Genomic DNA, 16695 nt, shown 5'->3' with positions numbered 1-16695 from the left:
AACTTACTCAAACTGTGCTGGTGTATGTTTGATATCTCAGACATTTATAGCTGCTGCCATCCCCAATGTAAATTATAGTTATTTATATAATTGCCATTTATTTGCTACTAGAAATATACAACTAGAGCTGACTGTATAGGCTGTAACGCGATAATTAACTTACATACTTGGGCATATAAATAGACCTTTTTATACACAGCGTCTCCTTATATATATATGTGTTGGGTTATAGTGTATATCCAGACTAAGTATCTAAAACGGAACAAAAAATATAGATGCCTCAAAATACGTTAAACATAATCATAAAGCATATTTTAAAATGCCATTGTGTAAAATGGATTTTGATTAATTCCTATGGTAATGAGTATCCCCTCTCCTTTGTATATAAATAGCCATTATCGTCACAATTTAAAGCTTTGTTGTTGATTTTTAAATATAAAGCCTATATTAAATTTAAGAAAAACGTTTTCGTTGTTACATTAATTCCATGTATTGAAATCCTCGTGTTGTATAAAATTAAGGTGAAATACAAAGTAAATGTATGTTAATTTGCAGGGCAGAAAACCTAAGGAATACCCACATATAGCACAATTTAGAGATTAAAGTTAGGGTTGTATTTTAATTCATATAGGCCTAGGTTAGACTTTTATTTCGACACAATTGTTAAAAGCTACCAGAAAAAAAAAACGATTTTAAATTTAAATTAAAAAAGTAAAATTTAAACAGTGGAGGAGCTGATGCAGATTTTAAAAAAACAACATCAACTCACCGAGTGTTTAAACGAAAGGGAGCCTGCTGATTGCAGGATGTGTATGAGCCCACACACCGGTTTACATCGACGTGTCAATCAGGCTATCCGCAAGGATCCAGCAATTATCTGTAAATCTATAGTGCACAAATGATCCCATCGTAATAAACAAATCAGAGAGAAAAAAGAAATTAAGAAACTACTTCATCATTCCTGAGGAGAAATTAATTTTAGATATGTAATCATTTGAAAATATACTTTAACGAAGAGGCCTTTTATTGAAATCAGATAAATACACACATTGCAAAGAAAACATTAATTGGATCTAATGGACATCAGAACTATTCTGCAGTCGGGTGATTTTACAACAGTAACAAAAAATAATTTGAAAAGGGCTGACTGATGTCAAGAGGTAGGATTTGATTTGTTCGTTGCACACGAAATTCTGCTCTCTCATCTCATCATCTATAAGAAGTCTGCCGATCTGCATCTATGCTGCCATGTTAGAAAATGACTTCAGTTCATTGGTTACCTCTTAAAAACATTTGTTTGGCAAAGGACCTTTGGTTGGCAAATTCATTCTTAACGTAAACACACTCAGACTGTAATTTCGCCAACATATCCTGTCATGTCTTTTATGCATCGAGGTTCTAGCCTCACACTGCATGTCACACCTGCAGGGAAACACAACTCAGATAACATCAAAAGCATGAACACACAAACCAATAACAAACGTTACAGTTTAAAATAGAGGGGTTGCACATTAATGCGACAGGGTCTACAAAATATTGACTTTTGGTAGACTGCACAACAAATAATAAAAGTCTATATCCATCATGTTTAGTGGGGAAAAAAATAAAACTGAGGCAAACATAATGGATGCTACAATAAACAGGATTATCAATTATTAGAGAAAAATCACCCTTTTAAAAGAAAATAATAATAATAATAATTCAGGTAATTTTTTAATGGTGGATTAATGGATTTATTTAGCAGTCTTTTAAAGTCTCCCATTAATGAAATGCAGATGGCCTACCAAATTTCTTACAAAATACATTGTACCTGCAAATACATGTAGACTGAGAATTCAAATGTTGCTGACTGACAAATCATAAAAATGAATCTTGAGTTTTATGAGCAATGTAAAAAAAAAAAATCTAGAAAATGTCATAAAACAGCACGCTGCAGATGTGATATTTAATAGCCTTTAATTGGAAAATTGAAATAAAGAGACTGTGGTAAGGGAAATACCAAAACACTACACAACACAAAAAGTCAGTGAAAAGACTGCGGTTGTATAAAAATTGGATCCAAGAAAAAAAAAAAAAGCAAACTATTAGGAAAAGAGCAACGTCACACAAAAATACTGAAACTTACAGTAAGTGTCGCTGAGTGGCTTATTTGAACTCCATTATTATTAATGATACAAACCTGTTACAAATCTGTGTATTTCTTCCCCTTCACTGAAGCATTGAATAAAGACAAAAAAGTATTTCACCTTTAAATAATATGATGTGAAAGACAATAAGAGGATCAGCATTTAGACTCTTTAATAATAACATTTCTCTTTCCTGGCAGCTGTGCATCATGTGGCTCTCAGCTGTATGATTCACCTGCGTTAAATCTCTGCAAAAGTGAGAAAGCAGACTGATAAGGGATCCAACCTGCACAGCAGTCAGGTGTGGGGCATATGTTAAGACTAAATAATAACTGATAACTGTAAACCCAAAATAACTAAAACCACTTTCGGTACTTGTCCGTGATTGCTGTGATTACTCCCAAAGAGTCCGGGTTCTCAAAGTATTCTCAGATCCTTTTATTCCCAGATAGGATGTGTATCGTCTTTATAGTATCTAGTGTAGAGTCTGTTTGTGTGTAGGTGGGGACTGAGGTGAGTAGGGTAGAGGAGGGGGGGATCTCCAGAATGAGTGGGAGGATGGGTCATCTCCTAAACTTGCGGAAGGGCCTGCTCTGGTTATTGTGGTGTGATTTAGAGTAGGGCTCCCAGCGTTTCCTCTCTGGCGGTTTATTGTAAACGTAGGCCGACGGGCCCGAGTAGTCATCATCTGGATTCTCCTCCATCATCTGAAGCTTGGCCTCGATGGCACGGATCTTAGCACTCGTACTGGAGGTTAAAAAGAAAAAAAAAAGAAAAAGAGGAGAGAGAAAGGAGATGTTAACAGCGAGGCTGAGGGGGGAAATACCAGTGCTGGTGTTGAGGGGCGAAACCGAGTGATGGACAGATCTTGGCTCTTGGCTGAGAGGGAAAAGAAGAGGAGGTATTAGCACTCTTTGTAGTGGGAGGGACAGATGCAGAGAAAAAAAGGGAGCACAAGCAAGAAATTACCAGTTGTGCTGCATGGAAAAATAGAGGAAAATATGTATTTAAACGGTGCAACAGAAGTGAGAAAAATGACAGGTGAGAAGAAGAGTGACTGAGGGAATGAGTGAATGTGTGAGAGGCATCTAAAAAGCAGGAGAGAGAACGTCTAGAGAGGGTATTAGGGGGAAAAGGAGGGAAAGAGTGTTTATATTTGCTCTTTTGTGCTGTGTGGAGAGAGTGATTTTGAAGTTTACACTAGAACCAAAGTGTGGAGGCTTTACTGAGAAGAATCCTGATAGCTCAATACTTGTTACACACATTGGATTGTCTCTGTAAGAGTTGGTAGTGTGACTACAAGAGGGCTATAACTGACTAAAGTGCTCCATTTGACTAGCGTACTTACAGTGTATATGTATATGTGAATGAAGGCTGCAAGTGTGGCCACAATAATGGAACATGTTAGAAGTTACTCCAACAGCACTCTGACTGTATTTGAACCAAATAGTCCAGTTGTAGTCTGATGAACTCACCTTGAGCTGCTGTTTGTGGTGAAAGCAACAAGGCCACAAGCTCCACTGTAATATTTTCCGCACCAAGCTCAAGCTAAATGGATGATTTGTTAGAGTAGTGAATAAAATGACCATGAACTATGTCCACACTGAACCGGCTAAATCTGAAATATGATTTTCGGAAGATCCCCATCCATGCCAAAACACCAAAACTAAAGGAAAATGGGTAAATCTCTCCTTCCTCTTGGTTTCCATTCAATAGCATTGAACATCTTGTAACGCCAGGTTCACACTGGAGGTGGAAATGCTGTGATGTGTCAGTTGTCGTGCAAGCAGTAGCCTGGCTGTTAACAGCAGAAGTACATTTCTCTGGGACTATCAACAAGCGATTCTGCTCCTTTGCTCTAATGTTTATCATCTGCTCTATCGTCTGTCTGTCTGGTTGCGTGCGTCTGCTCGTCTCAATCGCTTTAGCTGCAGAACTACGCAGCACTTTCTCTTTGAACAGCCCAATCGATTAATGTTGCGCTGAAAGAAAGAGGGCACACTTACCAGCAATTTGCAGCACCTCCACCTTCAGTGTAAACCCGGCATAGGGAGAGCAACCATTAGCCTGGATAAACCCCCATTGTTGCCTCCTGTTCTCCATGGTCGCGGTGTCCCTGTTTATGCTTGGTTTTAAAATGTGTCTTGGGCAAACGGATCATAAGCGGTCAGCGCTAAATACAAGTGCAAACAGGGTCAAAGACACATTGTGATCGGATCACTCAAACCACTTGCTGAGGTGGTCTAGAAAGCATTTGACCACGTCCTGGTGCGTCCCAGACAAGCACGTAACAGGAAAATACATCATCAACGCAAGGCCGTGTGATGGTCGTTTTGATGACATAGCGCCAACAGTCGTAAAAGTGGAGAGGAGCACTGAGGTGCCTGGTTGGGATGCAAGTGAAACTGCAAGTGAAACCAGATGTCTAATCTTGATTTGAGCATCCAGTCCAAAGAAAACTTGATGACTCATATCGTTACCGGGCCGTAGGGTATTGCTAGCAAGATAGTAACTAGTGACTCAGGTTTTTGTTGTTATCCGATGTAATAAATGAGTGTTGGGAATTTCACCTTCTACCGGAAGTACGTATTAACCAAATCTGAACACAAGTGGTCAGCTGGACACCTGTTACACACCAGTGTAAATGGCGATTTATCTCATCTGTCCACTTGTGTGGTGTTTTCGGATTTATTCATTCAGGGCACTGCTTATACAGAGCTTAGTTTTTGATGACTTAGTGTAGGCAGAAGGGAGAGAGTGGGAAAATTTTTGATTTCGCTGGTTTAGTGTGGACCAACTCTGAAGGAATGAAAATGGATTTAAAAAAATGTCTGAATAACACCAAGGAACCGTGGTACTGTGTGTTTGGTACCAACCTGAGGTGGTTGCCAGTTACGGGTCCATCCTCTGCCGCCCCGCTGCATGATGGTTCCAGGCTCGGAGGCATCGTCTTGTCATTACGGAAACCTTCAAACCTCTGTAGACGAGATATGTGGCCCAAACAAAATGACCCACGCAAACAGTGATGGAAACATGGATGGACAGACAGATGGAGAGAGACAAAGGGGTAAAATAACAGGTAGAAGCAAGAAAAGACCCTTGAGCAGGGAGACAGAGACACATGGATCATCTCAGCTAAACACACAAACATGTGCTTGGTGCAACGTGTGTGTTTCTCTGGATTTGGGCTTGTGTCAAAGTCAAGACAAAAAAAATATGAACCAGACATTTAGAAACCATCTGACCTCCTAATAAACACTGACAGCAGTTCTCTGGAGAGCCGACTCCAGCTTCCTCCCACAAAGATCAACATTATTAAACTGAAGTATTGATTTTGTTTGTGTCTGCTCAAACAGACAGTAACCAAGCAGGACTGTGCGTCCAGCTCCTAATCACACCCTAAGGCATGAGGGGAGGATAAAGAGGGAACCGCTGAAGAGCAAAAATCAACGTCTGCACTCATTCCTTTCAAAAACCACCTTCCAAACATCTCCACCAGCCAACACAGAACTCTTGAAACCTGTGAAGAAGAAAAAAAGACAAAAAAACAAAAATACAGTCATATGATGGGCATGGGGAAGCCCCGGTGCATGGAGCAGCAGCAGTCATTTGCAGGAATATGATGCTTAGAAATCAGTTGTTTTAAATGGCACTAAATCAGGTTAAGTTACATAAATGCACTAAAGCACACACATGTACGTACTGTCCTAAGAAAATAATAACATGTATGGCCAAGAATAGGTCTACAACAATGACCATTCCACCAGCCAGGACCCTTCCCTTCCACCTATTCCTAAAGGCATGTAGCTGGAATGCATATAGACCATACTGACTCTGTACACAAGCCAAAGCTCAAGCTATGGGAAAGTAGGGCTGGACCAAATAGTTCGAAGCTTCATTCATAACAATGACATTCATGCATTGAATGCAGCACAGATTTTTCTTTTTTTTGCCTGTTTATTGTGTTCAAACCTGGCATTTTCTGCACAGTTGCAGATAAAGATTAGGCCACACTAGGAGGCTTTGTCTGGGAGGAGAGCAGACAGTACTCTGGGGACAGACCTTCAGTTAGCTGCCGAGCAACCCCAGAATTCAGCCAGCACAATCCCCAACTCCAGTGGTCTGATCCTGGATCAGCAAACCTTTTTTTTGCTGGTTGGACCCAGCGCTGCAGCTGGCCACCAGCCTGCTGTGACCTCTGGTGCTGGGGTTTGCACTGGCTGCATTCGAGTTGCTACAGCAGCTCACTGAAGGTCTGTCTCCTGGGCTGCTGTCCGATTTCCTCCGGGTAAAGTCTCCAAGTGGCCAGGACTGAGGTGGAGGGAATGCGGGCTGCATGAGCTTGTTAAATTCTTGTCCCATTTGTGATCAGATAAACAGAGAGAGGGAGCTGGGCAATGAGGAAGCAGAGCAAAACAATGCACTGTGCACAGCTTTACAATTAAATAAGATTTTAGATATATAGTAAATAGAAAATCAATATGTGACAGGCAATGTCAATATTGTAGTGAGCCGCCTCAAATATATCAGATAAACCAATTTATTCAGATTTAGGATGAGGATTGATGATTAAAAAATAAATAAATAGTAGGTGATGCCATTAAATATGACCTCAATAGAAGCTTTGAATGTACAAATAAAATGACAGTACAGCCCTGAAAGTTAAGGTAAAATGTCTCTAGTTGTTAAAATAGTTGCACTTTTGATTAAAAAAAAAAAAAAAAAAACCTATAGTATAATATGCACAGTTACTTAAGAGCTTAATAAAGGACTAAAATAAGTGTTTAACATGCAGTTAATCATGGATAGGTTTATGGATTGTATTTTCCAAAGAGGGTTAGTGATGATGACAGTTTCAATACCAAGAACATAACATGCAGAAGACACAACTTGGCTACACTGTGTATTAATAAATACACAGTAATACAGTAATGAATTAGGACACAACTGTTTAACTGTTGAAAATATAGATTTGGAAAGAAATAAATGTTTGTAGGGAGTTTAGGGAAACACTTCAGTAAACGTTCATCAACGTGATTTCCTCTTTCAAAGCTATGTAATAAAGTCAAGATGTAAGCCTGGAAATGAGACAACAACTTGAGACGCCAACTGTCTCTGACTCACTTATCCCAGCGCGTCACTTCTGGGTTGGAAAGACAGGCTCGATTAAAAAATATATCACATTCAACTGGACCTGAGCAGGTCTCAGTGGTGGAAAATTGTAACACAAATTAGACTGTAAAATCCTGCTTATATATCCCAAAACAGAACAATTACACACTGTGTCAGACAATGTGAGAATAATTTTGAGTGATTAATACACCTCTAGCTTGTTAAAGCATATCAGGGGATAAAATTAAGCACATTTGCCATTCACCTTTGACATCATATTAACAATGTGTTGACTCTGAGCATGCTTTAAAACGATGGCTGAATCCAACACTGTAAACTGCATCAAGTACCACAAAACTGAATCCAAAATATCCAATCCTGCAAGACATCTAATGTATACCAGTCCTGCAGCTCACTGGGCTGCTATATGCTTAACATTTCATGCATGGAGGCCTAACACTACTACCAGTCTGTCACATACTCGTAGAGGCAGAGAGAAACCAATTTATTCAAATAAAAATACAATTTAATATGAACAAATATGAACCTGTAGATAAAACCTGCTGCAGCAAAATGTCTTCTGGCTGATGACTTAATAATAAAAGTGTATCAAATCCAGATGATGGTGAACACCAAACCAGACCTTAACTGTGTTAGTAGTATTGATTTGAAGAAAAAAGTCAAGATGAACTTGGGCCTCTAGCAACTGTAAGTGAAGGGCATGCAGAAGGTGTTGCCAGACACTGTGAGAGTGGTTAAAACATATTTACAGACACAGACAAAGAGACAGACTGGTATTAATTCTGAGATATAAACAGCTACAATTTTAAGTTTATAATGGTGTAAATAAGCAAAGCTATTTTTGGTTGGAATGGTGGATTGAGTCCAGTGAGCAGATTTATCCCATTACGTGTTGCCTTAGAGGCGGCAGCATTGACCTTGACCCTTCGTCTTCTGTGTGTGTGTGTGTGTGTGTGTGTGTGTGTGTGTGTGTGTGTGTGTGTGTGTGTGTGTGTGTGTGAGTGTGTGTGTGTAGGGCGTGATTCGTCTCTATACAGGATATCCCTTTACCCATTGCCAGTAGGCGGTCTATTGTTAAGAGACAGGCATAGGTTGTGCTGGGATCCCACTGCTCTCCATAATCTGACTGCAGCAGTAGTAATGTGAAAAAGTAAATCAACAGATGCTTATTATGTTTTACCATAACGCAGGCTGAAAGTCAGCACTCAAACGTGCCCTTCATCTTGAGAATTATTGGTTTATCTGTTTCTATTCAGCCCCGTTTTCATCTCTGGTAACAAGGACACATTTTTCTAATGCACAGTAAGTCTGTCAGCAACAATCACAGTGTCAGATTATTTTATGAAAGGGAACTGAGTTTGACACTTACCCTCACCTGTGCGTGCGCCCAGCGCACGACCAGCTTCTTGGACAAAGCTAGCTTCCCATTTAAACACTGGATTGCCCTCTCTGCCTCCTGCAGACACACACACATACACACACACAGAAATGGAAGGAAGAGGAACAGATTTTTTACAATTATAAGTAAAAAATCAGCCTTCATGATTGCAATCGAGTCCTCAAATAATTAGCCTTCCTAACAGAGAGATGGCAGAAACAATAATAGGTGATGATGTGCCACTCTGCATGCACATACACCACCACTAATGTGTGTTCGAGAGGCAGTGTGAGAAAATGTATTTTGTCTAATCAGATGAATAAGTGGCTTTGATGCTGAATTATATTAACGAAGCACTTTCTCCGTGTGTGTGCAAGTGTCTTAAGTGTGTGTGAGTGTGTAAAATAAATACACACTTCCTCTGTATAATCCTTTTGGGAGGGCTTCATATCCCACTGATGGACACTAGCTGTGAAACGAGATGCTTATCATGATCCCCAGTCTCACTCCAAAACAAATACTGCCTGCTGAACCTGTGAAGCAGAGCGGGCTCCTTTTAAGTCCTTTTTTTAGAAGTGCGGTTCACTTTAGTAAGACACATAATCAGATCCTGACCAAGGAGCAACCTTCAGGTCTGAAAAGTGAAGCCAATATGGAAGCACGTTAAAGATGAAATATTTCTTCGGGCCAGCAGGGGGCGACTCCACTGGCTGCAAAAAATCTGAGAAAATTGACTCTGAAAGTCAATGAGAAAATGTCCCAACTTTTCAAATGATTCATTAACTCGGTAAAAAAAATCCTGATGAGTTTACGGTCTTATGTTTCAAATCTAAATTATGGTCCCATTTAGAGGAAAATAAACAATAGAGCAGGGTATGCTTTAAGGCGTGGCTATATTAGCCAAGTGTCTTTTGAACAACGAAATGCTGTGCTGAATCACGGATCCACCTTGCTAACCAAGCTAGCTAGGTAGTGCTAGCATTAGCTGATACTTAGCATCCTCCTCCCCAGCTTTACCCTCTGCCCAAATATGGTCACTTCTGGCTCCGAAACACCACGATGGCAAGAGCCAAAACAGAGTATATTTGACTATAAAGGTGCATGTGCACATTTTTATCCATCATCATGTTTTTCGGTTTATTCACTGCACATGTGCACAGAGTTACACAGAGACACAATCTGATCAAAGTCACACTCACCCTATTGATTTGAATCTGTGTAGACATTTGAATTTATGGGCATATTATAATGGATTCATACATTCTTGAATCTTGAAAAATGCAATATCTGTTTGAATAAATAAATAAGAGTTTGTTCACAAGAGTATATCACTTTAAATAACAAATCATTGCCATATGTAACATGTTGTTTTTGTAAAACAATTTGCATGACTAAAATAAAACTTATCTGCCTTTGTACTAGTTGAAATAATATAAATAAATAAAATAAAATATAAATCAACTGAAATGTGAATTCTGAATGTACCTCTCTCGTGTTGAAGTTGACAAAGCAGTAGCCCCGTGGCTGTCCCTCCAAAGGCCCAGACTTATGAAACAGGAAGTCAAACTGTTTCACATTGCCGAATTTCTCCAACAACTTCACCAGGTGATACCTGCCGAGAGAGGAGAAATGTGAAATACAGCACAAAAGCTACAAGAAAAACTTCTATAAGAACAGAGAGAACAAGCTTTTATTCAGTAAAACGTGCCACATAAGACCTGCTCTTATTTTCATAATGATTAAAAAATAGCACTCTCCAGTATACTGTAGTTCAACAGACATAAAGGTCTGTTCTACACTGTAATTGCCACCAAACAGTCTGTGAATCTGTCAAGTGTGGCTAATGAGAACGACAGCTTTCTCTCACTGACACCTTTTTAGCAGCAGGCCAGCTGGTGTTGCAGCCCAGTGACAGTAAATCTCTCATTGAGACAATGCTGAGGATACAGTAGCAGGACAATGAGGGAATAAAAAAGAGGAAGCTTCAAATCCCCTCTGAGCTCCACGCTCAGTACAAACAACATCCACTCACTGTGTGGAGCTGCCTGGGACCGCTGCACCGCGAATGAACATAGATATGTTGTCATTGAGGAGCTATGCAGCGTGTGACGATTTGTAGGTTTGCGTGTAACTGACCACTGGCAGCCATGGGAAAAAGGTTTCTTCAGACAGACTAGAAAAGGGCAATGAGTTCAGGGACACCTGCAGACTATAGTCACTGCTATATTACTGTAAATACACAGGTGCTGATTGAATGTTTCCAACACATGCTGAGCAGCAGGTGCTTTTCCATTTCAGGACTTGTCACAGCTCTTGTGTATGAAATTATTTATTAATTGCAATATTATTGTTTTTCGTGAGCAGAATAAGGGACAGTCTGAAGCATGTTTTTGCACCAGGAAATGCCATATTGTGCTGCAACTGCAGATTATTCTTAATTTATTGATCATATAGTCTTCAACCTGAAAGAAAATAGTGAAACATGTCCATCGTGCTTTCCCAAGAATCCAGTTTACATCTTTAAATTGCATGTTTATTTTCTTGGGTCCTTAGTATTCTACAACACTAATTCAATTATCAGATTTGAGAAGCTTGAACCAATAAATGTTTGGCTGTTTTGCTTAAAAAATGACTGAAATGAGTAATCGATTTTCAAATTTGGTCTGGTTTCCTTCTACCAATAACAGTTAGACAAACGATCAATTAAAAATGAAAATACACAAACAACAGATATAAACCTTCCTGTGTTTTAGTTTTAGTTTTAGTCTCTACCTTGTGTGACTGTCCAGGCCTCGCATTGACCCCAGCTGTTTGTATAACTGCTGAAGAGGAATTAATGCTTCTGCCTTTTATTGTTCACTTGATTGTTATTTTTAATCCTGAAGTGGTTTGTTTGTGTGTGTGTGTGTGTGTGTGTGTGTGTGTGTGTGTGTGTGTGTGTGTGTGTGTGTCACCACGCGGGTGACGTTATTGTGCAAGCGTGCATTTATGTGTAAGAATGGGACTCAATTTGGGACACGGAGGGTGAATTGTGTGTCAGCTACAGGTTGTTCTAATGTCTTCCACCCTTCTATGACTCCCCCGAGGGTTTTAGGCCAAAATTAATTTCTGCTTTTCCCAGACAACACCCTACAAGCCTCCCATGTGAAGGTTGCTCCTCAAAACAGTAGGCTCATTTACAAAGAAAATATGACATTAAATAAAGGTTTATGATATTACTGAAGACACTCTTCTGCACTCTTCTAGTCAAAAAGCTTGCCTATGCACTTTGTGCACCCCTAAAACATATAAAAATATCAAAAACGCAAATGCAAAAATGTTATCCTTTACTTCTGCTGTACATGCTGCATGTTGGTGTATATGTGTAAATTTGAAAGAGACTTGATGGCTGACACTCTAAGAACATTTCTGGATGCTAGGGAGCTGAACCACAATGGACTGCTCCTCCTGGGGGCTGTAAAAACCGCCGGAGGAAGAGGAGGAGAGGGGGGAGGAAAAGGGAGGGAAAAGGTGGGGAGAGGGAGAGTAAAGTTCAGGGAGGGGATGTTGACGGCAAGGTGAAAGGTGGAGGAAGAGGAGGAGAAAGCCAAAAGAAGAGACGAGGTGAGGAGCCAGGTAGGAAAGACACAAGAGCTCGGAAGCAAAGAAGAGGAAGGAAGGGGGATGTGAGTGTACTCCAGAAAAAGATAAGACAAAAGGTTTGGTCCATAAAAGTGCAGGTCAGAGGGGAAAAGTTTTAGAAAGGAAGAGGGGCTAAAATTTGACTTTCTGGCAAAGCAGCTATCTGCAATATCTTCATACATATTTATACTCGTGAAAATCTATTCCTGCAGTACGAGTAAGATGATGATTACGAAGTTCTTTAATAAAAAAAAATCATGACAAATTTCAGTAGTTAACTTAAAATGTAACAAGAGGACCAGAGAGAGAACAAAGAGGAAGACAGTGATGAATTACCACTAATGAGAAATTCCCTCTCTGCAGCCAAAAGCAAAAGAACATGAATATGTGCTGAAAGCTCCAGTTACACCTGCTGTGTCTCTGCTCAGCACAGGCCAAGGAAAGCTGTAGGATGCTCATCTGAGCTCAGAGAAAGGTGAAGGGTTCAAAGAGTGTGACTGACAAAGAGCTTGTGCAGCTTTTTAAGAAAAAGCTGTGTGTGTGTGTGTGTGTGTAAGCAAAGTGTAAGCACATTTTTAATGCACTTTTAAGGTACCTAAACCATAAATGTCTGGACGCTCCCAAAGCCTGATCATCACATCAATCATTCCTAACCTTGAAAAACTAAAGCATATCCCAAACTTTCAAGACATTTAATGAACCCTGAGGTTTGAAAACTATAAGCCCTAGAGGAATATATTTCATCCTCCTTGAAAAACTTGAGAGACACTAGAAACACCAAAATGTGTCTTTCTGACAGAGGACACCTTATACAGGATTAATACTTCACATCCTCATCAATCTGATATTTCAACCTGACAACCAGAGCAGACCTGGATGCCTCCAAAATACTCTGATCAGCAAAAAGGCCAAACACGACAATATTATCACTTTAAGTATTGATATTATTTTATTAAAAAATGATATTTTCTATCTTCAATTAATAAAAAAATCATGTTACAAATTGCAGTCTCAAGTCAGTGACAGAGCATCCAACTTCTAGTACACAATTTGATGCCTTTAATTACCAAAAAAAATTGCAGAACAAAGTTGTATTAACTATTCATGGCTTCATGTATTCATAATCAGCACCTTGCATTTTAGGTCTGCATTCCTCTTCTGCACTGAGTTTTGGTTTGGCTACCGGGACAAACAGAGGGAGTACTGCGTACGCTACCCAGGAGCTAATTAATCTTCCCAATCAGCACCAGGGGCCACGGGCATTTCTCTTGTTTTCCCTCCATACTGTGAAGTAGTGGACTATTTGAGGAGAGGTAGAGCAGAGCAGGGAAAGGGGAAGGAAACGCCTGTCTAGACGCCCACCAGAGCTGCGGCCATACATTCTCCAGCAGCCCCCACAGGCACACAAACACGCCCCTTACCCCGAAAATCTACCTTCTCTCCATCACAATACATGTAGGGTTGCTCTCCACACTCACATTTGGAGTTTTGCACATTCAGACACTCAACTGCACACACATCTAGATGCAATGCAACAACTGAAGGATGTTTGCAATCGAATATGATGTTGTGTAAATGAGCCACACTAATAATATACAGACACCTCAGTGTGTTGAAGCCTGCACCACGACCAGCTGCCACCCAAACATCAACTATGGACCTAAACACACAGACACACACACACACACACACAACTAGGTTGACACAGAGAGAGTAAACAGGGCAGGTGAGTGAGGAATGATGGCTGCTCCTTAGCAGAGCAGGTCTCCACGCCTCGCTGCCTCTCTTTCACACACCCAGCCCCGTCTGCTCAGTCTCAGCCTGCGACGCACACACACTACGCACACAGTTAATCAATCATATATTGCACACACAATGCAATGCCTCTCTATGAAGCAGAGCCAGGCACGTTAAAAAGCAATGCCTCAGGTTCATAACATGGACCGCTTTACAGAAAGCTCAAATCCAACACTTGTTGCAGCTTAAATCAAAAGCTAACCTTGTTTTTTTTATTCAGTTGGTGTTTCACATGTACGAGTCTGGAGATTTGTACCTTCATTATAAAGATCCATTTTCAATTCCAATAACACTTAATCTCTGAAAATGTAATGGCCAGATTGTTAGGGACAGCAATTATGGTGGTTTCAGCTCTAATCTAATTTGAAGTATATGTGTATACAGATGCAGCAAGCCGACTGGGATCTCTTTAAATTTTGCTGTATAATAAAGCCTGTTGAGATGAACACCTTTCCAAAATGTGGGAGGAAAGTGCAGGCCTGGCTGAAACCAGTCGTGGATTTACTCACTCTGTAATTTTGGGATCGATGTTGCCTATCCACAAGCGGTTTCCGTCATGGGCCACACTCTCTGACATGATGGAGGCATTTTCCACTGTCTCTGCTGCAGACGACATGTGTACTCTGCAGGGAGGCAAGAATACATGACAGAGAAATTAGGTTTACAAATTGAAAAGGGTTTCTTTGCATTTCTGTCAGATACTCAGCGGTCAGTTTGAGAGTTGACTCATTGTGTTAAATGGGCTTATGACATCATCTCATGTTGATCTATCCACTCATTTGGAATACTGGATGTTCAACTGTATATAAACATTCACCTATGATGCTTTATAATAGGAAGTGCCCTAGACAAGCCTAAGCCTACATACTCGGGCTGAAGTATCAGTGCTGAAAAACCACATTAAGTACAGTGACTGATTAAACAGTAAAAGTGTAACACAATCTGATTGAGTTCATTTCAAAAACTTGAAAAAGCATAATTTTTCAGTTCACTCAAACAGTTCCCTTTTTATTTAATGAGCGTACTGTTTGAAGTTTAACCAAAATGTTATTTATTTGCACATACATCATGTAATTTATAAAGCAATGATGAGATTATGGCAACAGATTGAGATTTGACAAGCAGTCTACACAATGTTAGCATACTGTCAAAATCGTGTCTCTATTTTTCGTTTCCAGTTTAATGATAGACATCTAGCTTACCTAGAAATATTTCTTACTATACACAGGGAATTATATTGATTGAGTTACTTAACCCATAAGAACCCATGGTGACACTCGTGTAACAAACACTTTAAATCTTCTAGAATCTCCCATATTCAGCTTTATGCTTCACCTTAACTCATTAAGTCCCTATGCGACACGTACTCAACACCCTGGTGTGGTGGTCATGTGACTTTGACAAGAAGTGACTTCTCCAAAATGTGGCTGTGACTGAAAATAGAAATGTAAAAAAAAGTAGCTAATTTGTTAATAATCTTGTTCTGACCATATTTCCTGAACAAATTAAAGTCACAATTCGGATATATGTTATGGAGATGCAAACAAAAAGGCAAATGGTTATTTGTTTTCATTTATTATTGATGTATTATTATTTTGTTACTTAAAAACAAATCTGAAAAAGAATTTGTTGTTAAACAGCACTATTAATGTCACAATTTTGATAAATGTTGTGGAGATGCAAAGAAAAAGGCAAATTTGTGTTTCTGTAAGCAGAAAATGTGTCTAGTTTATTTATTTTAAAATAAGAAATATTATAAACATAAATACCATAAAAGCCCAATGTGACACATGTGTCACATCACAGATCTGTGACATTTAGGGGTAGTATTTTTTTTTTTAAACAACATAAATGTGCTCTATGTGGTCAACTTGTTCTGTTGTATATCCCCCATAACTTTCCTAAAAGAATAACTGGGTGTGGGTTCTTATGGGTTAGATTGAAAGTGTAACTTGGCTGTTGTTGATAATAATAAAGGAAGAAGACGAACTCTTGCTCTTGTTTTCTCTTAGGAAACATTGACTTGCTATTAGCTAACGTTAGCTTAGCTGACGGCAGGTTGATCGACTATTGTCGGCGCATTGCAAATGTTTGCTGATTAAAATCGATTGTTAATGTGATGTTAAACTAATCCTGTCTGTCATTCAGATGGTAAGATGTTAAACTCCAACACTAAACGGTTAATAGTCCGTTGAAGAGCAGCTAAGATAGTATCACTTACCTCCTCGATCTGTCAAACCTCTTTGAAATCCACTCGCTTCTTAAACTTTATTTTTCTACGGATCCCACTTCGGGATAATTCGGTGACGTCAAAATGTCATAGTAATCATTATTTCTAGCTGTTTTTATTTAGTTACCCTCCTGTAAAACTGATAAGGTTAGCTAGCTCGAAGGATAAACAGTCGCCTTGCTACCGTCTCACAACAAAGGCGCGGGGTGATGTTGTAGTTAGTTTAACTGTCTGTGGAGTCGAAAGGGAGCGCTCGTTTTAATATACAGCATATTCCGCATGTCTCCTCTAGACTCCAAGTCCTGTTGGTTTGTCACCAAAGGCCGGAACACCCATAGACACATATATATATGTACAGATGTACACATATATATGTACATATGTACATATGTATGTATGTCAATGGGAAC

At 39.6% G+C, this 16695-nt stretch overlaps 1 protein-coding gene across 2 annotated transcripts; it reads right to left on the bottom strand.

The window, feature by feature from the left end:
* Window positions 1–1003: 1003 nt before the first annotated feature.
* On the bottom strand, window positions 1004–16502 carry rbm18 (RNA binding motif protein 18). Of its 2 annotated transcripts, none has more exons than XM_059358416.1 (6): window positions 16277–16502; window positions 14565–14678; window positions 10123–10249; window positions 8629–8715; window positions 5003–5103; window positions 1004–2873 (listed from the first exon to the last, which is right to left on the bottom strand). In XM_059358416.1, the coding sequence occupies exons 2-6, from the start codon at window positions 14669–14671 to the stop codon at window positions 2690–2692; spliced, it is 606 nt and encodes a 201-aa protein (XP_059214399.1). In that variant the 5' UTR covers window positions 14672–14678; window positions 16277–16502; the 3' UTR covers window positions 1004–2689. The 2 variants fall into 2 exon arrangements, with proteins under 2 accessions (XP_059214399.1, XP_059214400.1); XM_059358417.1 differs by having other exon boundaries at window positions 8635–8715.
* Between the last annotated feature and the right edge of the window lie 193 nt (window positions 16503–16695).

The sequence above is a fragment of the Centropristis striata genome, chromosome 19, assembly GCF_030273125.1.
Source record: "Centropristis striata isolate RG_2023a ecotype Rhode Island chromosome 19, C.striata_1.0, whole genome shotgun sequence".
Lineage (NCBI taxonomy): Eukaryota > Metazoa > Chordata > Actinopteri > Perciformes > Serranidae > Centropristis > Centropristis striata.
The sequence above is the reverse complement of the archived record's forward strand: the minus strand, read 5'-3'. Positions and strand labels throughout refer to the sequence as shown.

Bases quoted from the DNA above. Each gene is read 5' to 3' on its own strand.
- rbm18 (XM_059358416.1), bottom strand. From the start codon at position 14,671: ATGTCGTCTGCAGCAGAGACAGTGGAAAATGCCTCCATCATGTCAGAG. The intron at 10,250-14,564 runs GTGAGTAAATCC...CTCTCTCGGCAG, and splicing joins ATCGATCCCAAAATTACAGA to GTATCACCTGGTGAAGTTGT. The intron at 2,874-5,002 runs GTTGGTACCAAA...TTTAACCTCCAG, and splicing joins GTAACTGGCAACCACCTCAG to TACGAGTGCTAAGATCCGTG.